The 26,119-nt window shown below is 34.4% G+C and overlaps 1 protein-coding gene across 1 annotated transcript; it reads right to left on the bottom strand.

Annotated features, from left to right (window-relative positions):
• Positions 1-878: 878 nt before the first annotated feature.
• On the bottom strand, positions 879-3,524 carry LOC145074328 (abscisic acid 8'-hydroxylase 3-like). Its single transcript, XM_079020729.1, has 9 exons — positions 3,110-3,524; positions 2,696-3,014; positions 2,446-2,598; positions 2,086-2,355; positions 1,904-1,990; positions 1,720-1,798; positions 1,516-1,622; positions 1,300-1,418; positions 879-1,158 (listed from the first exon to the last, which is right to left on the bottom strand). The coding sequence occupies exons 1-9, from the start codon at positions 3,310-3,312 to the stop codon at positions 1,068-1,070; spliced, it is 1,428 nt and encodes a 475-aa protein (XP_078876855.1). The 5' UTR covers positions 3,313-3,524; the 3' UTR covers positions 879-1,067.
• Between the last annotated feature and the right edge of the window lie 22,595 nt (positions 3,525-26,119).

Genomic DNA, 26,119 nt, shown 5'->3' on the forward strand with positions numbered 1-26,119 from the left:
ATACCTGGGGAAACTCTAACGACTTTGTTGTGATGACAGCTTAGGTATCTTGTCGGAAACTCGCTGACGACACCGCTTCCATATCTCCGATCCGGATCTAACACAGAAGACCTGGAGGCCTGAGCTCATGTCGCAACAACATGCAAGCATAAATTTGATTGAAATTATGATAGTTAGCTATGATTTGGTGAATTTTTGATGAAATTGGTGAATATGACGATATTAGTTGATTGTATGAAATTGCATGTTTAATATGATGAATTCCTGAATTTTGCGGAGCGTTGCGTAGTGGGTTGGGTAGTTTATGATACTTACCTTAAACCCTATCCAGATACTTTTGGTGGCCTATTCGGTTGAAAGAGGACTTATAGGAAAGAGCTTAAGTCATTGAGGTATAAGTCGTTCGGTCTATCTAGAAGATCCTGCAATACATGGTACACGTACACTGTCAATATAGTGTTCGTGGACTGGAGTGGTGTGGTCCTACCGAGGAGGATCAGTTCTCACATCATATTGGATTGGGAGGTGTTATTGATGAATGGTTGGGATCGTTGTTTGCTTTTCTGTAATATGGATAAATAATGTCTATAAAGAAGAGGGGTTATATAAATATTTTTAAGGCTAAATGAATAGCTTGGAAAAGTTTCAACCATGATCATTTTACCCCTTTAGTGCATTACCATCATTTTAGCCTTTTAGTGCATATATGCTATTTATTTTAGAAATGCTAACTCACATATATCCTCTACTTCACTCTAAAGTTACACATTATTATGTTTTTGATTAATGTCCCAAGTGTAATTTATACTATATACTTAAATCACTTGTTTGATATAAACTATGTTATACTGCATGATCCAAAAAGAAAGAGCAGGTAATTGTGATATTATTTGAGAAATGGAGAATGTTTGCTTCAGAAATAAACTATGATTGCTCCAATTTAATAATGGTTGACGATTCCAATGAAATGTTGGCTAAACGTAATTGTTAGACTGTAATCACTTGTGTTTATTGCCATCCGTACTTAGCTTTTGTGCCATTGTACGTAGTTTATTCGCAGAAATTCACTACAGAGACTCGACGATGATTGGATACTTGTTTTTTGGCATCCGGACAAGTGTAGGCTGGACGGAGTCATCTTTCTCAAGAGGTTTCCACCTGCAAATTGGTGAGACTTTTTTATCTTAGTTCCTGTGATTCTATTGATTAATATTAAAATTTTCTTTTATTCCTTCTTTTTCTTAATTTGTGCATGCATGCATGTATGGTGTCTAAAGCCTTTTAATTTGATAATCATACTTGTATCTGCAGACAAGGTGATGAATGAAAATCGAAATTTCAAGTTTCGCCAGATTCATTCCAGGACACATACGAGGTCCATTTCCAAACCCAAGGAAGCTGAAAGATCTCAGGGGGTCCTGAAATTATTCAAAATAAGCATGTGTTAATTATTTATCCTGTAAAAATGATAAATTACCATGAAGAATATGAATATGGGATGTGGATCTTAGTTACATCGAATCTAGATGGATCAAATTTATGAGGGTCGGCAAACACTTGTGGATCATGGTGAATAGACACTACATCCAAGTTTACTGACCAACCTTTCTTGATACTATATCCTGAAGAGTCAACAAAACATTAAGTCATCATGCATTCGAATTGATTCATTAAACGTGATTTCATATATATAGTACATTTAGGGTATTATATCCGTACCATCGATCTCAAAGTCCATTGCAGCTTTTCTGGAATACCAAGGTAAGATCGTCGCTCTTCGTAGAGTCTCACTAACTACCTGATCAACATCAAAGAATATAAATCGGTTTCACATGGTCGTGTTATTTGTTGTCTTAACGTTATGAAAAAAAATAAAACTCTAGATGCATGATATCATGCTTACTTTTGCTGTATAAGGCATGTTGTTGACTTCGGACCATGTGAGATTTGATCCAGATTTCCTCTTGCTCCGGATTTCCATATGTTCCTCCTGATAGTTTAATTTTAAACACACACACACATATATTTAATATTGATTTATGAAATGTTGGAACTTGTAAATAATTACGTATGAAACCTACGTACTCTGAGTTGATCCAAGGCTGCATGATTTTCTCCCAGGAATTTAACGAGCCATGTAAGGGCAGCAGTTGTTGTGTCGTGACCTGCAATTAGCAGTGTTAATATGTTGTCCTTCATTTGTGCATCCGTTAGTTTTTCATCGTCATCTTTTCCTTCTGATCCTTCTTTTCCATGCTTCTTAATCAATGACCCCAAGAAATCTTGTTGCATATCACTTCCATTTCTTCTTCTTGCTATTATCGTGTCTAACATCTCAAACATCCCATCCCGTGCCTGATAATCAGTTCAAAACATGGTTCAAATTTGTACGAATATGTGTACACAATTAATTTAATCTGTATATATTTTGAACTTTACAAGTACCTTCATGCCACGATAGAACGCAGTCCCTGGTATATTAAAAGGCAAGGATGCAAAGGAAGAAGAAATGATCTTGAAATAGTCTCGAAATTTCTCTTGCTCTTCACCCTCAGGCTCTAAGCTCATTATCATGTTTCCTATAACTTTTAAAGTGAACTGCATATAATGGAAAAAGCGTATATATCAGCATGGAAACAATCAAACAACCGAATACTAATATGATCAAGCCTTAATTAGGTCGTCGGAAAATTACTGTTGAAGCTTCTTCAAGAACTAGAACTTTTTGTCCATCCCATTGATCAAACATCTCAATAGCCAAATCGTTGATAAACTGGAAATATTTCTTGAGGCCATCAATGGAGAGGGGTTCAGCAATGAGGCGTCTGAGACGCTTGTGGTCTTCTCCATTCTGTTGAAGCAAGCTATTGGGGCCCAACACCTTTTGACCTGTGGTGAACAGGTTCAAGCTAACCATTCCATCTTTTCCTGTTAATAACACCTTGCTTGCTTCTCTACCAGTTGTAAACACCATATATCGTCCTAAAACGTAGCTCTTAAACACCTTCCCGTATCTAATCAATTATATATATATATAGAACTTATGAGATGAAAAGAACTGATGTATACGTACATAACTACATATAAGTCCTGGTCGTTGATTGTTTACCTTTGTTGCCTTTTGTTCATGAAACTGAATATACCAGAAGGACTTGAAAACTCAGATATAAAGGAGAAACTCTCGCCGATGACTGGCCAACCAAGGCTACCGGGGATGACATCCATTTCCTTTGGGAAAGCGTTTGCACGAAGGAAGGCGACTGCTAGGAGCACAAGGATCAATCCAACCACCACTGCTATTGTTAGCTCCATTTTTCTGTTGGATTTGAATTCTCAAGGTATGGATTGTTCATCACAAAGCTTCCCTATCAGGTCACTTATATATGGACGAAACATTTACTTAGAAGGAATCAAGGAAATCATTTTGGTATTTTGTTGGTTGCATCGCAAACACAGCGTCAAGCAGAAGTGAAGATTCTGTGCGAAGGAATCGAGGAATTTTGGCACATTATTTGTTTTAGTGGTGATTCTGGGACGGCTGCATCTAGTTTTCAATATATGTATATTGCTTTTCAACCATGTATATCATGGTGCTTTGGTGATTGGTACGTTAATGACATTGTGACCTTTCCTAAATATATATAATAATATACTAAATATTATGGCAATTACAGCTCATTTGCAACAAAAAGCTGTTGGTAAAAAGTAAAGCCAGCGAAAATAAAGCATTGTCTCGTAAATGGATTTTTGTGGCGAAAATCCACAATACCGTAATTCACAGCAACTACATTGTTATATCAGTATGTAATAAAAATAACATTGAAAATATCTTAATTACCAATGCTATTTGTACTCTAACGAAAATTTTAAAAAAAATTTAATTTGTTATCCAATAAAAGAATTGTAAATAACATATACGACAAACTATGATGATGACAAAATACTTTTGGATTTTGTAACCTAGATAATTTGATGACGAGTACATCAAGTTTTGCATGACATTCCATCTGGTATATATACCGTCCATGCCGGTGGCATAGTGCGTAAACACAAAACCTCCCCCTGCTCGTGGTTGGGGGATGACCAAATTTCTTTTTAATATTTCAATTTACCTATAAATACTAAAAACTATTTAAAACATTACCACACTACTTCCTTCCTTTCTTTCTATACTCATTCATTTATTATTATTTTTTTTAATTCAAATTAAATTAAACCATCGAGCAAAACTCAAACATCCTCAAGACACCAAAATTCGATTTATTCACCCCGATTATATCCACATTTTGATTCATCCATCGGTGAGTTCATGAATATGTTACAAGAATCACCAATTAAACATCAACCTTTTTCCAATATCAATTTCAACAAGATTACTTCCAACAACGAATGGAGTTCCAACCAAACACCTTACAATAGTTAAACCCATTCCAAGCAAACATTTGTCCACAACAACAATTTCAACCTTCTTAATTTTGAGCTTCTCAAGCCTAATATTCACAAGATGAAGACGAAATGGAACCAAAATCACAATCGGAAAAACAACAAAACCCTTGGAAACGAAAAATAATAATAATAAAACGAAGACAAACGGTGGTAAAACATATTTAACCATCAACAATATATTCAACAATTTTATGAATATATATATATATATATATATATATATATATATATATATATATATATATATATATATATTGTAATGCCCCGTTCCTGATACGCATCAGTTCATTTAATGTGAATTTTGTAAAAGCTACTCGACGAGTAGGTAGCCCTAACTCGTCGAGTAGATGCCAGATTGGACGCGGGGATTTAAATGGTCTACTCGACGAGTCGAAGCCTGGACTCAACGAGTAGGTCTGTCAGGAGGGAAACCTATCTTCGGGGTTTTCACCCTATTTAAGTCAGTTAACCCCTTTTGGGCCTCCCTTACCAGCCTCCATGTCCTCCAAAACCCTAATTCGTTGTGAGCTTCATTCTTGAGAGATTATTGAGGTTTTGAGTGTGTTTTTGTGATATAGAAGAGAGTTGGAAGAACTTGGAGCCATCAAGCTTGTGGAGAAGATCAAGATCCAGGATTTTATCCATCTTTGGCAACCTTTTGAGGTAAAAAGCTCTTAGCTTGATAACCCATAGCTTAGATCTCTTTTAGTGTTGATTTATGGGTCTTTTTGATCCCTTTGGGAAGGATACATTACTCTACATGGGTTGTATGCCAAGAAATCCCTTTTTCCTGTGATATTTAGCCTCTAGAACCATAAAATAGGTCTTAAACCCGTTTTTGTCCAAGAAATGGTCATGTCCATGGAAGTAGGTTGTTATAACTTCAGTTTGGGCCCATTTGAGGTGTGCAAAGCCATCAAGTCTCCTACTTTATAGAAATGGACCATGGAAACGATCTGGATCTGTATTTTGGAGCCTTAGAAGTGTGAAATCAGCTGTTTAGGTTAGATCTGCAAGGGACTCGATGAGTTCATATGGGAACTCGGTGAGTCCGATCAAGGATCCTCGATGATGTTCATGAAACTCGGCAAGTTGTCAAGGAACTCGACGAGTTGGATCATCTTGTCCCTTTTCTGACTGTGCTAGGACTCGGCGAGTTTGAGGACGACTCGACGAGTTAGTTCGTCTAGTCGCGATGATGGGTAGCCTAGGAACTCGACGAGTAATAGGGTGACTCGATGAGCTTGTTGGGTTATGAGCATTCTAACAATCCTAAGTGTACATGCAACCCTAAATACCTTGGATCTATGTTTTTTCTATTATACATGCAATTATGAACTTTCTAAGGTATTACCCTATCTAGCATACAATAATTGATACTTGGGTAATCAAATGGATATAATACATACCTTTGTTTGATGTAGCTTGTCTTCATGAAGCTTGAGTGCCTAGTGCTCCAAGTGTGACACCTCAAATGGTTCACACAACACCAAATACACTTGGAATAGATTAGAGAGAAATCCATACTTCATAAAATCGGCTAGCCCTTTCTCGCACACATAGTCGCCGATTTTGCCAAGAATATGATCTTTATATAGTGTCACAATTAGGGTAAACCCTAATTGTCATGGCTTTCCATTTCCTTGGATCCATGGGTTCAAATACACCATGGAGCATCCATGGAGCATCCTATGGGTTTTAGCCCAACTTGATAATCCATGGAGTCTTAGCCCACTATACAAGTATGGATGATTTACACAATCAACCCATATATTTAATTAGTTTTCTTTTGATCACTTAATTAATCATAGATTAATTCTTGATCAATACTAATTAAATAATCTTATTAATATATTAGAACTTATAATATATTAACAAACCTTAAGTGTTATTTCTCTCATTATACTCTATCCAAATGCATGATGCTATGCAACCCAAATGGACCTTGCCGGGTCGGGTCAAGTCTTACCAATTATAGTTATGGACGTAGACATTACTCCAATAGTCTCCCACTTGGATAAGTCTAAAACTATTATTGCAAGTATGACTTCAAGAACCGACTGGCAATCGTAGCTCTCAAAAGCTTCTGTCGAACTCTGACCTTGCCGATGATCTCTGACCTTTGTAAATGACTTGTCCATTAGATAAATGATCATATATTCCTCCATTCTAGATATCATATGGACTGAGACATGGATTAACAATCATTCTCTCTGTCCATCTGTTGTTTCCCGATTTCCGATTCATGATGACTGACTGATTGAACAGATCAAATAAGTCCTGGCTTGGCCAAGCACTCACATGTATCATCATTAAATCATCGAGGGGCCCACAGATATCGCTTTTATCCTGAAGGTAAAAGGAATGGATAAACTTCGACTCGTATGGCTTGTTCTACTACTTGTTGAATCATACACAAAGGCGCGTTTTATAACATCGAGTTACCAATGCGTTTTCGTGCAATCAATGTACAACCAACTCATAGTAACAACTCAAATCTCTAGGTTTGAAGAATATAAGATATTATCATCTCATGATCACTCGTGATACAATCCATGAAGTGATTCCAATGAGCGCGGGTTGAACCCAATACTCAGAACTTATGAGCACTCATGAGTGTTGTAGTACCACCTTGTCCAACATCTTAGACCTCTACAAGCCCAACCCATGACAGTCTTGATTCATATCTACTTCCAACATATGACCGACTGTGGATAGTTTGAATAACTTAGTCAATCAGGAAGGACGACCTAGTTATTCTGGAAGTCAAAACATGCAAAATGAAACACAAGAATAATTGAATCTAATATGGTATCAAAACCTATGAATATAAATAAAACAACTTTTATTTATCACCATACTGATTACTCATTATTCATTGTTTCAGTTTTATCAACTTTATACTTGAATTAAAAAACACTAGTTGCCCATGCTCCAAGCATGTACACTATGTTTTTTCTAAACAATAGCTTTGCCATACACCAAGTATGCACTCTATTTTTGTCTGTGATCTTTACTTTGTGAAAGAGACCGATTGAACATAATTCCAATGATTCTCATTTCACACTCCCAATTCTTTACTGTAAATGCAAGAATTCCAAATTCATGCCATTTACCAAAATCTGTTCGATTCTAAAATTATATGCATTGGTCCTCTTGTAACAATTACGCACAAAGTCACAAAGACTTGTCAACAACATTACAGAGTATTTCAACGGAGATCAACTCCATGGAACCGAAGTCTCATATTCAAAGTTCATTGCCTTTGAACATTCTTCTTGCATTAAGTTTCCTAATCTTACACAAATAACTTCCACCTTCCCATATTCCCATTTTGACTATCACTTCTGAACAAGAGTTGCCTCTTTTCAGAATATGTCAATATGGTCCTTGCAAAATTAACACCGTACTTCCAACTGTCCCTGAGCAACCAATCTTTGGTAAACCTTAGATTGTCCTCGTCGATTGCTTAATCCTTTTAGTCATATCCAGTTCTAGACCTTTTCCCTTCTTAATGCCCCAGGCATTTGGAAAATTTTAGAAAGGATGAATATAGCACATGTAATCGATCCTATATCCGAAGCATATGGGACACGATTCATGATGTCTCACATAAAGACTAAACCTGTCTTTTGCTATAATATTTCCATTTCTATTTGCCAAGTTCTCATAATTCAGATTATGAAAAGGGATGTCGTAATCATAATCGAATTTTAGAACGCAAATAATGGACCCATATATAGAATTTCCTTATGTTGAGCCATTCCAACATGAAATATATATATATATATATATATATATATATATATATATATATATATCCTTGACTAATCTAAGCTTTTAGAACTGAAGTGAAGTGTATTTTCCTCTCCCTTAATTATAGCAAAAAACTTTTCAACCTCTACAAATTCACGAATTTAAACTTTTGTTTTCTATAATTAACATTGCTAACTTGCAATACTTATCATAATTATCATGCTCCCACTAACATGATGATTATTAGCATAACACCTATGCTCTCCCACTAGCTTTGACATGTACTCAGAAATCAGCTGGACTTCTAGGTAAAACAATACTTTATTGACTTTCTTACCAAAGTTCAGATTTCTGATAGTAGATTGCTTTGATAAAACTTTATCAATATCATACACCTTACCTTAGATAGCTCATAGGCATGTATAAACAATTTAAGAACTATGAAAAGGGATGCCATAATCATAGTCTCGATTGTTTAGACCTTTGCCACTTCTCACAAGTCCATATTAGTGTGTCGGTTAACCACACATGCTCCACTAACGACTTTGAGAATGCAAATATCACAATTGCTATCTAACTAAAATCTACTTAGTGAAAGTGTTTCATCACCATCATTTTCATGAATCAGATAGAAACCTTATGACACTTAGATATAATGGTGTATTTGTTTTTATCCATGTGAATAGTCACAAGAAAAGGATAATGACAAATCTAAACTCATATGTATTGAACTTAATCTTAATTTCTTGCCACCCGGCAGCTCAAGCGCCTGCCATTGCTTCCAAGTTGTTATGCAACCAATTAAGAACTCTAAGAGCTCATATGCAAAGCCAACTTTAACTGGAATGGACACAAAATATGTCAACACGATAGGCTATAAACCTCAAGTCGTGTGCTAGTGAAGAACTTCAGGTTTTATTCTTGATTAGTTCTTGAGACTTTCAAGACCTTTAAGACTCCCACTATCCTCTTGACATATAAGACTCCCTTGTCAAACATCCAATAGATAGTGCGGATTCTAATCAAGACAAACACTTCACACAATTGGCCTTAGTTGGTCTTTCTTTTGTCCAAAACATCACAACTTACCAATTTCAAATGTACAAGAGTAGAAAACTTTTACTCTTACATTTGACTAGTGTTTTAAACCTTTCTTTAAGATATTTCACTCAACTTATAGTCATGGAGTATGACTCTAAGACTTGTTTTGGAACGAAGTATGACTCATTCTCTTGATTTGACCACTTCAACAATTGATAGCTCATCTTCTTAGCTATCAAAATGTACTTAGAGGATGAATTGTGATAAGGTCTCTTAATCATTAAGATGATCATATAAAATGATACTAAAGTACTCTCCCATCTTTTTAGATTTGAGAAACTTTTATCCTTCTGCCTAATTTGATTCTTCTCATTCGTTCTGCCATACATCGGAAATTTTCCAATGTATCAGAATTACACTTAAACTTGTAAGTGTAACCATATTTACTAAACTTTAGTAAATCATGACGAATAGTCTTATAGATTTTTTGTGGGGGACTTGATCAGTGCACAAGAATGTGTACTCGATCTCTTAGTCCTTCACTTGATTCACATATACATGTGAACAAGGAACTAGTCTTAATTTTCTAAAGCTGAAAGTTCTCATTTATCATACTAGACAACTTGCATGATTTCCAAGTTTCTATCCAACTGAAACCTTGGGTGATGAGAATCTTTCCTTATTTGGTAAATTTAGACACTACCACAAACGAAAGAATCAAATCCATTTTCCAATATTGCTATCAATGGAATCATTTAAGCAACACTTTTTCACAAATGCCATTGTAAGGACCCTTAAAATAAATAAAATCAAATATCTTCCTTTTATTTTAAAACTTTGCGGAAAAACTTATCCTTACAGTGCAAATGAAAATCTTGTTGTTATCTATTCCTAAGCAATGTGTCATAACTCCTAAGTAACAACTCAAAATTCTGATGCGATCGAAATCCATCTTGCGATCAGAATCATCATATACTTCCTTCAAGCTTTCTCTCTTTCTTTGATTCTTATAACATCACCAGGTGACCTAGTCACATTATGTAATAGAATCTCCAAATAGGACCTTAACAAAGTTAGACAATGGACTTTACCTGAAGTAGAGTCAAACTTATTGACTTTAACATCCTTAGGTAAATTTGGCAGCTTCGCAATCAATGCCCCTTCCTTTGGCATTTTAACATATGGACGCTTTGGTAATGGTACATGGGACTATCACAGATTTAGCCTTTCTCTTTACCATTTGGTCAACCGATTTGACTATGGCCGATCCCTTTCCATTGGGAAGAGAATGCTTTTTCTGGATTTCCAGTGTCACCATTGTCAACGTCCATAAAGTTTTGGGAAGTCGATCAAATTTGCTTTACTAGCCTTCCTAATCATTGCTGATTCAGCAGCACTAAACAAATAGATAAGATCATTAAGGGTCTTGTCATAGTCTGTTTCATAGGAGTCCCAGAGAAACTCACTATGTAACTTAGAAAGTGATTGAACCACCAACTTTCTCAAGACTTTGACACCCAACTCTCCTGGCTTGTCAATATGTGACTTCATCTCCAAGACGTGTGCACACATAGACCTTGCTTGCCAATAGGGCTAGAGTGACCTTGACCTTGTGGGTTAGGGAGAATAATTGGAGGAGGTGGAGGAAATGAAGTTCCAAGAGATTTGGGAGGATCATAGATGTATGAACTAGACATCTTCTGGGAGATGTTCAAGATAGTTGATTAAGAGTCCTTAATATAACCCCCAATATGAAATATTAAGTCTAGGACCCTACAAACTATTTTATAACTGGGAAGAGGGATGCCGTAATCCAAGCTATAAAATATTTGAAGGTAGGTGAATGACGATTCACCAATTTCCACCAAGATAAACGAAATGTATTATTAGGTTTTAATTGGTTTTTGAAACTCCTAGATTCTTTTGAGGTTCATTGAACTGTTCAATGGCATGTTTCAATCTCGAGTGTGCCCTTTAGGTTTTGTGACTGGGATGCTGAGGATCACAAAACAAGGTGTGAAGTAACCACGCAAATATACTTGGTACCCTTAATATTTACCCCTTAATCGGTGTGCCGGTTAACCACACACGCTCCACCGATACTATGATAAATATTAAGTTACCCTTTGCCTACCTTGTTAAGTCCCTGTTAGTGTGCCGGTTAATTGCACACGCTCCACTAACGGCTTAAACAAAGTGCAAAGTGTAATTTCATGGATTAGCACCTTATTCACATTTTCCTAAGTAACTAAGATTGGGTATTAATAAGAGTTTTGTTACTTAGTATTTATCACTAATACTTTTAATGAAGGGAGAATTCTAGTCCTTGTCCTACCCGTTCGGCTAACGACCCTCCACCGGTCAAGGAAGCGGTGGGTGAGAGTGGACACCCATTAAACTGCCATTTTATAGGTAGTAACCTTATACCCCCTTATAGATCGGCTTCGTGAATGAGGCCTACTAATGGTAAGACTGACTTTACTCTCATACATATATAAATATTATTAACTTATAATATTATAAAGTATAAGGGTTGAATTTTAACTTTTGAAATTCTAAGGGCTAACTTGGAATTAAAGTATTCATAAGTGAAAAATTTTCAAATTACAAAACTTGAGGGCAAGTTTTGAAACTATTCAAAACTAATTAATTCCATAACTTATGAGTTTAAAGTAGTTTTAATTAAAAAACTCTTCAAGTTCCATAACTTGAGGACAAGTTATGGAAGACTTTAAACCATTAAAAGAATGTGACTCTTCCTTATTCATAACTTATGGAAAACTTTATGAGTTTTGTGAAACTTAAATGTGACTTTTCATATAACTTGAGGAAAAGTTACAAAAACACATTTTAGAATCAACTCTCAGATTAATTTGGATTGAAAACAACAATTTCACATAACTTTCTATTAATCTAAGCAACTCATAAGAACAAGATAATTCAAATCAAACTTTTTCATGTAATTAGTCTAAACCTTCAACTAATACAAAACATGAATCTATTGACAATTATCTTTGAAATTGGATTAGCATGAACATCACCACATCAAAAACAAGTTTATAAGGTCAAAAGCAGCTCAGGGTAATGTTCCTAGTCCAATTCCAGCCAAAACAGTCGAATATATGCTGTCTGGGGGTTCAACTCGTCGAGTACATGAACCAACTCGACGAGTTGGATCGTTTTGAACACTTTTAAGGCATGGACTTGTCGATTCCCCTGATGGACTCACCGAGTCCGTTGTCCATACAGCACCAAACTTTGATTTTTTGAACAGTTTTTGCAGGTATAACAAGAAAACAAGCCCAGGCTCTGATACCACTGTTGGGTTATGAGCATTCTAACACTCCTAAGTGTACATGCAACCCTAAATACCTTGGATCTATGTTTTCTCAATTATACATGCAATTATGAACTTTCCAAGGTATTACCCTATCTAGCATACAATAATTGATACTTGGGTAATCAAATGGATATAATACATACCTTTGTTTGATGTAGCTTGTCTTCATGAAGCTCGAGGGCCTAGTGCCCCAAGTGTGACACCTCAAATGTTTCAGACAACACCAAATACACTTGGAATAGATTAGAGAGAAATCCACACTTCATAAAATCGGCTAGCCCTTTCTCTCACACATAGTGGCCGATTTTGCCAAGAATATGATCTTTATATAGTGTCACAATTAGGGTAAACCCTAATTGTCATGGCTTTCCATTTCCTCGGATCCATGGGTTCAAATACACCATGGAGCATCCATGGAGCATCCTATGGGTTTTAGCCCAACTTGATAATCCATGGAGTCTTAGCCCACTATACAAGTATGGGTGATTTACACACTCAACCCATATATTTAATTAGTCTTCTTTTGATCACTTAATTAATTCTTGATTAATACTAATTAAATAATCTTATTAATATATATATATATTAGAACTTATAATATATTAACAAACCTTAAGTGTTATTTCTCTCATTATAGTCTATCCAAATGCATGATGCCATGCAACCCAAATGGACCATGCCGGGTTGGGTCAAGTCTTACCAATTATAGTTATGGATCCAACAGAGCTGAGTCGTGATTTTAGGGTTTCTGAGTTCTAGAACTCGACAAGTCAATAAGCTGACTTGGCGAGTTAGGTAAACTTGGAAGGTTGACTTTGACCAGGATGTTGTCTTTGATCATGGGTAAAACGGTCATTTTACCCTAAGAAGGATTATCAGATTTTGATTAAGTGTTGTTATGGAATTGAAAGCCGGAGAGTCGCCGGAGTAGCAGACAGGGATTCCTCACTTGAGTTTTCAATAGTCAGTCTTGCGAGGCGAGTTCCCTTTCAGTAGGATCGGGTCAAAGGCACCAAGTTCGGCCCGTATATGTGATATGTTAGTAACTGAGTGTGGGCGCGTCCCGAATTTCCTAGCAGTCGAGTGTGGGCGAGGCCCGAATATCATAGTATTATTTGAGTATAGTTATGTGATTGCTTGATAAATATACTTGTTGTCTATGTGATACTTGTATGCATGTTAGTAGCAGAGTGTCGGCGGGGGCCGAATCTCCTAGACAGTGGAGTTTGGGCGGGACCCGAATCTGCTAGACAGTGGAGTGTGGGCAGGGCACAAATCTCCTAGAAAGTGGAGTGTGGGCAGGGCCGAATCTCCTAGACAGCGGAGTATGCGCGGGGCCCGAATCTCAATGAGAGTGGACGGGGCTCGTATCTCCTAGTTGTATATTATTTTATGGTATATGGTAGTTTGTAGGAGCTTAATAAGCTTTGTGCTTACGGTTTTCAGTTTTGGTTTCAGGTACTTCCACTAGCAAAGGGAAGGGCTCGGGATGATCGCATGGTACACACTATAGTCTTTAGCCTGGGAGATTTAACTTTGATATTTATGATATTTTGATATATTGACAGATATTTTGATATTTTGAGACACATGGTTTATGATTTTATACTATGGCGATAATATTATGGTTTTAATAATGATTTAAAAACAAAATTTTTGGGTTGTATTTTTGGAATGGCTAGTTATGTGAGAGGGACTGAAATGACAGCTTCACTCGAAAGTGATTTCGGAATCAACCGGCTCAGACAAATGGTCGAAAACATCATACTCAAACGACTACACCAGTATGTCGATGTTAAGAAAGTAAGACTCGAAAGCAAATTGAAGGAAAGTTGCGCTTATCATTGAGTACTACTGGTTTTAAATAGCCTTACAAAATAACACAGTCCTACTAATTAGGCTATGAATTATATAAAGAAGAAAAAGGCTAAGTCTCCTAAAAGATCTCTAACTGAAGCTAAAGACCTGGTGTTATTTAATAAATACGTGTCCAACTAAGAGAGCACGTGGCACAACCCCTTCCCTCTTCAATCCTTCCCCTAAACTAAATGAAATATTGCTTCTAGTTTACTTCATCAATACAACAAAACCCCATCATTTGCCCGGGCCTTTGAAAAACTTCCACTTTTAGTGGCTTGGTCATTATGTCTGCAACTTGATCGTGAGAGCTGCAATGAACCAACTCGTAAACCCTTCTTTTGTAAGATCACACAAAAAATGAAACCTGACATCGATATGTTTGCTCCTCTCGTGCATTACCGGATTCTTTGACAATTTGATTGTGGAGGAATTGTCACAGTGAACAACAACACACCTACTTACATTTTGATTGAACATGGCAAGTACTCTTTTCATCCACATTGCTTGACTTGCACATCCCGCAACTGCTACAAATTCAGCCTCTGTTGTTAATAAAGTGATTATTGGTTGTTTCTTGGATGCCCAAGAGACTACACCTGAACTCAACAAGAAAACATAGCCAGAGGTACTTTTGTGATCATCTACATCCCCTGCATAATCACTATCAGTGAAAACTCCAACTCCCCTTGAGATATCGCATGTTCCTTTTAGCTGCTACCAAGTGCATTTCAGCAGGTTTTCCCAAGTACCTACTGATAAGACTTACACTATACATTAAGTCGGGACGTGTAGCTATGAGATATATTAAACTCCCCACCACTTGCTTGAAATAAGTCTCATATATCATTATTCCATCTTCATCTTTGTTCAACACATGACCATGAACAATAGGAGTGTTGACTGGGTTGCCTTCTTCCATTCCAAATCACTTCAAAACTTCTTGAGCACAAGCCTTTTGACACATGAAGATGCCTTCTGAATTTTGATAAAATTCAATCCCAAGAAAGAATTTCATTTCTCCCAAGTATGTCATCTCGAATGCTTTCATCATTGACTGTTTGAACTCCTATAGCATCTCTCTATCATTTCCTATATAGATGAGGTCATATACATATATGCTCACAATCAGAACGTTGCCTCTATTGCTTGTTTTAGTGAACAAGGTATGTTCATTTGAACATCTTTCAAATCCTTCTTTCACAAACCATCCCTCTATATGACTGAACCAGGCCTTGGGTGCCTGCTTTAGTTCATAAAGTGCCTTATGGAGCTTATACACTTTGTTCATGTTCCCTTCTTTCTCAAATCCCTGTGGCTGCTCTACATATACATCTTCATTAAGCCCCCCCCCCCCCCTGAAGAAATGCTAATTTAACATCCAGTTGGTGGAGCTTCCATCTGTTTTGAGCTGTAAATGCCACGATTATCCTCACTGTCTCCATTCTTTCCACTGGTGCATACACTTCGGTGTAGTCTATTCCTTTCTTCTGTTAGTACCCTCGAGCCACCAAACGAGCCTTTTATTAACCTCCCCAATTTGATTGAACTTTGTTTTGAAGATCCACTTCACTCCGATTACTTTTCATCCTTTTGGTAGATTAACTAAAGACCAGGTGACATTTCTTTCTGTAGCATCTATTTCTGTATTCATAACATCCAACCATAATGGAACTTTTACCTGCTTCTTCATATGTGGTTGGATCATTGACCCCAATCATCACCATATTAGCTTTAAGTTCTTCATCTGACAACCCTTCTCCACTGGTGTAATCTTCTAGATAGGTTGGAGCTTGTGTGTTTCTTTTAGAGAGTGTGTTTGTGGGACCTGTAGTTGCTACATGTAGGTTCCTTTCTAGAGTGCTTGAGTCTATAGCTACTACATAACTGCCATTCAACCCTTCTACCGTTGTATCATTATCAACAATTTCTTTTTCCTCATGCTCTTCTTCATCTTCTCCTATCTCTATGTATCCCTAAGTGATCCCATTGCTTGTCTCTTCTCCTTCTTTGCCCCATCTCCATTGTTTATCTTCTTCAAAAACAACATCATGGCTGATTACTATCTTTTCTTTCTTTGGAGCATACAAACGGTATGCCTTGGACTCTTCACTAATTCCCATCAACACACATACATGACTTTTATCTTCCAATTTAGTTCTCATGGCATCAGGGATATGTACATGGCCTAGATAGCCAAAAACACGAAAGTGACTCACTGCAGGTTTGATGCCAGTCCACATCTCTTCTGGTGTGACATCTTCATTTTCTAGTGTTGAGATGTGATTTAGCACATATATGATCCATTTAACTGCCTTGGGCCAAAAGGTCATTAGAACCACCTTTTCAGAGAGTGTTGAACAAACGAGATTCATCATGGTTCGATTCTTGCGCTCGACGACTCTATTTTGCTGAGGGGTGTAGGCAGCGGTGAGTTGTCTCTTAATGCCGTGCGTCTTACAAAACTGGTCGAATTCATTTGAATTGAATTCCCCACCTCTATCCGTGCGTAACTCCTTGATCTTCAAACTAGTATCGTTTTCAACCATACTTTTGTAGACTTTGAAATGTTCCAGTGCTTCTGACTTTTCATCAAGAAAATATGTCCATGCTTTTCTACTGAAGTCATCAATAAAAAAAAGTACATATCTTTTCCCTTTGTTAGAAGCAGGGGTTATTGGTCCACATAGGTTTGAGTGAACCAGTTGCAATTTGTGTGTTCCTCTCCATGTACTCTTCTTTGGAATCGTTTCCCTGTGTTGCTTCTCAATAAGACAACTTCTACAAATTGAGTCAACTGGGGAAAAGGTTAGAAGGCCTCTCACCATCATTTTTTCTTTAAGAGTCTTCAGACCCCTATGACTTAGATGTGCAAATTTGCGATGCCAGAGATCAGCTAGGTCTTGCTCTTGTGTGTTAGTGTACAAACATTCTCCGTACACTGGTTTTCCCGTAATTAAGAACAATCGATTTGATGACATAACGATATCGAGAATGAGGCCTTTTTCGAGATGGTAGACTTTGCACTTTCCCAACTGAATCAACACCGCAACTCCTCTTTCTTGCAGCTGCCCCATACTGATGATGTTGTTTGTTAGATCGGGAACATAAAACACGTCAGTTAATGTGTACTTTATGTCACCGATGGAGAGCTTCACAATTCCTTTTCCATGCACCATCATCTTGTGGTTTTTCCCTAGCTTCACAGACTGTTGACAGCTGTAATCCATCTGCATGAACTTAGACAGATCCCCACTCATATTGTTTGACCATCCCGAGTCCAGAAACCACACATCTTCTTTGCTATGCTCTTGAAAATCAAGTTAAGCCATCAGAAGCATTTTTTCTTTCTCATCATGCTCTACATAGTTTGCTTCCCAGGTTGGACATTCATATTGAAAATGTCCCAACTTATGACAACGATGACATTTGATGAGGGACTTATTGAATGGTTGTCTTCCTCTTCCATGTCCTCGTCCTCTGTTTGGAGATCTACCACCTCGACCTCTTGTTCCGCCTTCCGTGCTCACCTTCAGAACTTGATCTTCACGTCGTTCCATTCTTTTGAACTTTTGTTCATGGACTACAAGAGAGCTTTGTAGTTCATCACACTCATGGAGATTGTGTCCTTAGATTCTTCAATGGACACAACAACATAAGTGAACCTTTCAGTTAAGGTTCTCAGTATTTTCTGCACTATCTTCGAGTCTGGCATCTCTTCTCCATTGCTTCTCATTTGATTTACCACTAACATCACTATGTTATAATACTCACTGATGGTCTCTTATTTCTTCATTTCCAACACTTCAAAATCTCGTCTTAAAGTGTTAAGGAGTGACTGCTTCACTCGCTCGTTTCCCCCAAACTTTAACTTCAACGAATCCCAAATGACTTTGGAATCGCTTCTGTCCAGTACCTGTTCAAATGTGATTTTTCCGATGGCTCGAAACAGCTACCCTTTTACTTTGTAATCTTTCATCTTTTCCTCCTCCTGTTGTTGCCTTTAAGCATCAGTAAGCGCAACACCATCTTTGGGCTCTTCAAGGCCGTCTTCAACAAGACTCCACAATCCTTTTGCCCTTAAAATGTTCTCCATCAATTCGCTCCAATGGTCATAGTATTGATCATTGAACTAAGGAACACTTGATATCTTTTCTTCATTCATTGCTGTTAAACTCTTAGTGTGTTTCTCACAGTCAGGGCTTCGTTAGGCTCTGATACCAGATTGTTAAGTAAGACTCGAAAGCAAATTGAAGGAAAGTTGTGCTTATTCATTGAGTACTACTGGCTTTAAATAGCCTTACAAAATAACAGAGTCCTACTAATTAGGCTAGGAATAAAAAGAAGAAAAAGACTAAGTCTCTTAAATGATCTCTAACTGAAGCTAAAGACCAAGTAAGCTAAAGACCTGGTGTTATTTAAAAAACATGTGTCCAACTAAGAGAGCACATGGCACAACCCCTTCTCTCTTCAGTCGAATGTCGGTACAAGAATCGACTTTAATGATGTCCTCGCCGAGTGTCCACCATAAGTATCTTGTCGACTACCGATTAGAAAGGATAAATGAAAATGAGAGGCATTGTCCTTGAGAAAAAACGTATCCAAAAGGAATAGCTCGCGAACACTTTCGGAAATGATTGAGATCGGAACAACAAATGTTAAAGAAAAGAATTTACAAATTAAAATGAAGCGAAATCAAAAGGTATACAAATTTTGAACATGTACGATGCATAACTGATAACACAAATCTAGCACCGGAAAACCTTGAAATGCTTTTAGCGGTCAGTTGAAAAACTCATGGAAAATATAACATGAAATGTTTTTAGATAAATGTATTTTTGTTTAAGCTCGATGTAATATGTAGTCTCTATAACTCATAGTCTAACGTTTCATATTGAGTTGTTATATGTTAACCTAAGATAGAGTTTACTATTTTTTTTTTTTTAAATATATTGAACTATCAAGATAGACTATAAATCATTATTCTATTTTTAATAAAACTTTACTATTTTTTTTAAATGTATTATATAAAAGTTATATGAAACATATTTAAAAAAAAATCATTTATAAGGAAAATAATGCAAAAGTCAATATGTTTTAACTTTTATTTTTAATATTCTATTATTTTTCTATTCTAAATCGAATAATATTTTTAAAATTTTTTGAATGTTAAACTACATGCCCAACTACCTTCAAGTTTCTTGGTTTGTTTGTAAGTGACATAGAAAATAGTTTATATGGCAACCACATGGAGTCCTGCTTCGTATTTTTCTCTAGTTTCGACTCCACGAAATAATGGCTTCTCTAGATCAACTAAGTGGTTTAACATCATAGAGTAGTATGCTAAGAGTGACAAATCAACCCTCTTGGAGTTGCAATCATGGATTACCAGTTCGATTTTCAATGTCTTGGAATGAAAAAAATAAGAAGAAGATACTTTGGTTGTAGGTATTTCCCAAAGAAGAAAGAATGTTGTGGTTTTTTTTGAATGGTATGAGAAAGAACTACCTGGTATTTGGTAGAAGGAGAAGTTAAATGAAATGAAGCTGAGTCTACCCCTCGATCCTACTATTTTTTAGGCTTTAAGTGAAAATGGAAACTATAATATGTTATTTCTCATTAGGCTTACGATATCTTTGTTTGTGTTTTTGATAATCTTTATTTTGATGTTAATTTGTGTTGTTGTTTATGGGGCAAGTAGTTAGGGCATTGGTTTATACAAAGCTAAGTAAGGTCTAATGTTGACCAATTTGGTTTGTATGGTCCAATGTTGACCATTTTTTTGGTATACGAAAACCATATCAATGTTATTATGTTAATGTGTTTATTGACCTGAAATGTATTAAGGTGTCCATTTAGAAGAGTTCATCAGAACAAAAATCATATTTCATTACCAATATATATATATATATATATATATATATATATATATATATATATATATATATATATATATATATATATATATATATATATATATATTATATGGAAAACAAATAATTAGGACAACTATATATATATATATATATATATATATATAGAGAGAGAGAGAGAGAGAGAGAGAGAGAGAGTGTGTGTGTGTGTGTGTTAGATTCAAATGTTTTTTGCAAATATTGTGTGCCTAAATGCAGCAATGAGAATTCAGGAAATAATTAAATCACTAATAAATAATAAAATGGTATATGAGTAATCTACACTATTATTAATTATGGTAAAAGAAAACAAAATCAATCAATATCCTACTAATTTAGGTTATCAGTTTCATATAACACCACCACCGATTCCCCCTACTTCTCTAAAAATCATTGTTCTCTGTTCACAGACCTAGAAACCCTTATCCTCCCCTTATTTCGACACCACCAAATCAGTAGCACCACCCCACAGCACCGTAGAACCACGAACTTTATGGATTGGAGAAGAGAACGGGTGGAGCTGGGCCTTTTCGTCGGCGATGGCCGACAATCGACGTTTCTACAACTTCCGATTGAGCCCCGATGGTACATCAAGCAGAGACGTTTGCCAGGGACACGATGATCTCCTGGTTCTGAGGTGAGTTCGCGGCGGTGAATGCAATTATTGACGCATTATGTGGCCATCTGTCTCAGTTAGAAGGCGGTGTGAGTATGAGTCGGTATTCACCGATGAAAGTGCGACATCATGAAATTCCAAAAGAGGATCCCAACGATAGAAATAGAAATCAAGGTGTTGAGGCAGTTGACAATGATTTTACCAGACTAAATTCACCTACAAGTGAGATAAAGATAACCGATATAGGTAACAACGATTATACTTTAACCCTTTTTTCTTAAACCCTAATTGATGAAGCAACCTATTTTAATTCGCATCAGAAGAACAATGAGGATATTTTTTTATATATACTTTAAGCTTTTGATTCTCTATTATTTATATATGTGTGCACAAAAGGTGTTTGTGGAAATGCCTGAAAGAGAATCTGGCCATGTTGTATGTATTCTATCAAAACTCTCAGAATGCTTATTATTCCGTGACAATTTGATTTCAATCTTCTTATTTGTCAAGATAGGGAAAGTAAAAAAACATTGTTAGATAGGAAAATTAAAAAAAACATTCCGGTAGAATATGTTATCATTCTCTATTATATCGTTTCCAGTAGAATATGTTACAAATTCTTTTAGAATATTCAAAACCATTCTGCAAGAATAGTTTATTCTGTAAGAATATGTATTGTTGTATTCTATTATAATGCATTGAATTGTTTAATTTTTGAAACTTGATTATCTTTTCATAGGTTTTGAAGAGGCTAACATTGATGTGGAGAAGGAAGAAAACATATAGAACGAGAGTGTATTATACTAGAATGTGCTATGCTACAATGTATAAAGTATTGCTTAAAAATAATATTATTTCAGAATAGATTAGTGTTTTTGTTAGATTTTGATGTTTTTTTTTTATTTTTTCTTTTAGAATGTTGTTATTATTCAATGAATCATAATCATACAATGTAATTATTTGTTATATTATTAGTTCAAGAATTGATTTGTGTATTCTTACAAATGTGTTTACTAGTTTATGGTTGGCATTCTGCCATTCCGATAGAATAAAATCGAAAAATATATTTACTAGTTTATGGTTGACATTCTATCATTCTGACAGAATAAAATTGGATTTTTAAATTTGAATTAATTTAAAATATTCAGATTTTTAAAAAATAAATGAATTAATCATCCCTAAAAATCCGAAAATTTCCTTTTTTCCTATAGGTTAATTGACTAAAATGCCCTTATGTTGAAATTTGTGTGATTATATGGTACATGTTATCCTATTCTACTATCATAGACCATCAGATCATGACCTTTGATTATATTTCATCCGATGGTCTAGATCTATGCATTCTGGCACACAATAGTTAGTAAAAACAAAATAACATATATATATATATATATATATATATATATATTGGAAAACAAATAATTAGGACAATAAATATTAGATCCAATCAAAGAATACCAACACATCTTGGTATCTGGTTTAAATTAGAAATTACCAATGTAACAAGTGTAAGCTATTTAATAATATATTAATATTAAAAAGTAAAATAATCTAAAAAGACCCTATTGTTTAACTAGACCTATTTAATAATATAATTGAGGTTCAAGGTTCTATTTGTGCATGAAAAAGTTTATGAGGTTTTGTTGAAATGTAGTATGACATGTCCTATTAATATAAACCGAGTTTTATTAATTACTAGGCGAATGCCCGCGCGTTGCGCAGTGGGATAATTATGTAGTTTAATATGGTTATATATGGTTTAATGTATTGTGAATAAGTAATACATAAAACTTGTATGCGATTAAAAAGCAGATATATTTTTTGATTTACATATTTTTTATCATAATAAATAATTAAATTTTTTTACTATTAGTTTAAAATTTAAAATGTAATTTTTATGTACACATTAGTATCTAATTTAATTAGTTGATGATTGATTAGATATGGATTCTCATTTGTGGTCGTCTATTTATGTTGAACCTCATAAAAATACATATTTAACGACTTTTGTTAGTTTTACTATTGAATAGAAAATGGTGTCGTATTTTGAGTAAATATAAAAAATCACATTCTCAATCTATTTTAAGATAGTGACATATTTTAAGTTAATATAGAAAATCATATTCTAGAACTAATGAAAAGAAAAAACGGAGCCAAAATTTTTAAGTATAATAAAGTTGATTTCAATTAAAAAGTGCTCAATCGAAGATAATATCATTCAATAAACATCATAAGATATTACGTTATATTCAAATTACAGACATCATTTTTGTAAAAATCATTCAAAATATATGAGACTATAGTCCCTAATACAACAATGTAATAACCAAATGACCCTAACATATTTTAAATGAAATATAATTATAATATATTATCTATGCAACTAAATATCAGCACAACATGTGAGATTTGTCTACTATATGATATTCTTCTAATATATTATATTATAGTATAAACATTATATTTGGAAAACCACTTTGAATTTTATTGTAGTTTATAACATTAAATTTGTGATGGGCTGTATTTGACATACATTTGTATATTTATATCTATATTATATATTTAAAACAAATCTTATATAAACATTCAACCTAAATATTCATCTTTAAGTTTTCTTTCTTTGCCACGTAAACAAATTTTTGTTATAAAGCCAAAAATGGAATAAAAGACACTTAATTGTATGATCATGATATATTGTATTTTGATTGGGGCTTGTACAAAACATGCATGAGCATATATTATTAATTTATCTCTTGTTTTGGGTAATTCGAATAAGATAGCTTCAAATTCAACGTATCAAACGGATTACCCATTTACTAAAGTCTAAAACCCAAAAACTCAAACATGTTCTAATACCATACGAATGCATGAGGTTTTAGCAAATTATTATCTCATATGAATTACCATTGATTATGTGTGATTAATTATTAAGAAGATGAAAAGGTTTGGGGGTTTCAAATGCATGAGGTTTTAGCAAATTATTGTGGGGGGTTTCAAATGCATGACAATCAAGGGAAAATGCATGTTTTATAAGTATGTAAGATAAGACTTTCACTGACTCGCCCTACATCATGCCGGCCCATTTGTGAAACCTGGTTATAAGATGCATTTAACCGGTTTATTCGAGCAATAATGTTGTATATATATATATATATATATATATATATATATATATATATATATATATATATATATATATATATAGGGTTAGGTTCATGTGAGACGGCCTAATATTGTGAGACCGTGAGACGCATTTTTTTTATTTTTTTTAGTTAATTCAAGTTTCGAAAATAATATTTAAAAAAAGATTTTTTTGATTTTTCCATTTATTATGCATTTTAAAATTATTTTTAGAATATGTACAGTGTAATATTCTATTTAGAATATTTCACGTATTTTTTAAAAAAAAGGATTTTTTTTATTATTTTTTTTTAATTTTTTTTAGTTAATTCAAGTTTCAAAAATAATATTTAAAAAAAGAATTTTTAGATTTTTCCATTTATTTTGCATTTTAAAATTATTTTTTAGAATATGTCAGTGTAATATTCTATTTAGAATATTTCACGTATTAAAAAAAAAACGGAATTTTTTTTATTTATTTTTAATTATTTTTTATTTTTTTTTAGTTAATTCAAGTTTCGAAAATAATATTTAAAAAAAGAATTTTTGGATTTTTCCATTTATTTTGCATTTTAAAATTATTTTTAGATTTGGTCTCATGGTCTAACAAAATTAGAATGGTCTCAAATGAACCTGAACATATATATATATATATATATATATATATATATATATATATATATATATATATATATATATATATATATATATATATATATAGGAATGAGTTCTATGGAAAACAAATAACTAGGACAACATCTACCGGAACCAATAATCGAATGACACGTGTCCATTTCTTTCTTCACAAGTAATGTATTGTGGAAGTGATGTGTTGTCATGTTTTCATTGGTTCAAATATGTGTTGCCCTAATCATTCATTTTCCATATAACTCTTCCCTATATATATATATATATATATATATATATATATGTGTGTGTGTGTGTGTGTGTGTGTGTGTTATGTAAATAATTTTGTGTGGGATCAATAAAAGGTTTAGTTTCTTTGTTGACATCAATCTATTACCATCGTTTTGTTACAAATTAGTTTATCATTATTCAAGAATATGATGTTTGAGATTGATCCCAATAGTAATTACAATACATGTACATCCTTTGTTCCTTGTCCTTTGAATGGAATACTTGCATTGATCATTTAGTTGAAACGACCTACATATCCCTGCTACACCCATATGGCCACATTTATCAGCACTCAATGTATGCATATTTCTTCCGTTCATAGTTTGAATGAAGACATGATTGCATAAAATTTTCTCAATTCTATCAGTTTATAGTACTCTTTCTTCTTAGGTAAAGGGATACGGTAACATAGAAATGAAATTTCAGTTGATCAACTTCGTCATCGTTATTACTTGAGGATATTAAAAATAGAATCGGGGATAAGTGTGCTAGATTTTAAGATTTTGAGCAATCCTTTCTAAATAGGTTAATATTTTGTGTTGATTGATGTTAATATCTTGCTTTAGAATTTAACTTGATGGTTTCTGTATTTAGTTTAAAGGGAAAATAACTTACAAGCCCAACGAAGTTTCAAAACCCTTCAAAAAACCTAAATCATGTTGTCTGTTCAAAAAAACCCAACAACCTTAACATTTTGTCTAAAAAGCCCAACTAAGTTACACTTTCCTGAAAGTCAAATAAGATAAACAGATGACGTGACTTATTATCGTATCGGGAAAATGACTTGTTAGATCAACGAAGTTTTCAAAATGTTTAAAAAACTTCAATCATGTTTTGACTGTTCAAAAAAATCCAAAGAACGTAAATAAAACAAAATTGGGATTTTTTGAACGGTTTGGAACTTTGTTGGACTTTTTAGACAAAATGTTAAGTTATTTGGATTTTTTTGAACAGACAAAACATGATTGAGGGTTTTTGAATGGTTTGAAAACTTTGTTAGGCTTTCAAGTCATTTTCCATTAGTTTAAATACAAAAAATAACAATGTAACAACCACAAGTGTAAGTACTTTAGTACTGTCAATGTGATTTTGATAATTAATTTCTTTTAAAAA

The sequence above is a fragment of the Lactuca serriola genome, chromosome 9 (assembly GCF_051521515.1).
Source record: "Lactuca serriola cultivar US96UC23 chromosome 9, Lser_US96UC23_V15, whole genome shotgun sequence".
Taxonomy (NCBI): Eukaryota; Viridiplantae; Streptophyta; class Magnoliopsida; order Asterales; family Asteraceae; genus Lactuca; species Lactuca serriola.

Coding starts and splice junctions, on each gene's coding strand:
- LOC145074328 (XM_079020729.1), bottom strand. CDS start 3,312: ATGGAGCTAACAATAGCAGTGGTGGTTGGATTGATCCTTGTGCTCCTA. Junction 3,015..3,109: donor ATGAACAAAAGGCAACAAAG/GTAAACAATCAA, acceptor ATAATTGATTAG/ATACGGGAAGGTGTTTAAGA. Junction 1,623..1,719: donor AATGGACTTTGAGATCGATG/GTACGGATATAA, acceptor TTGACTCTTCAG/GATATAGTATCAAGAAAGGT.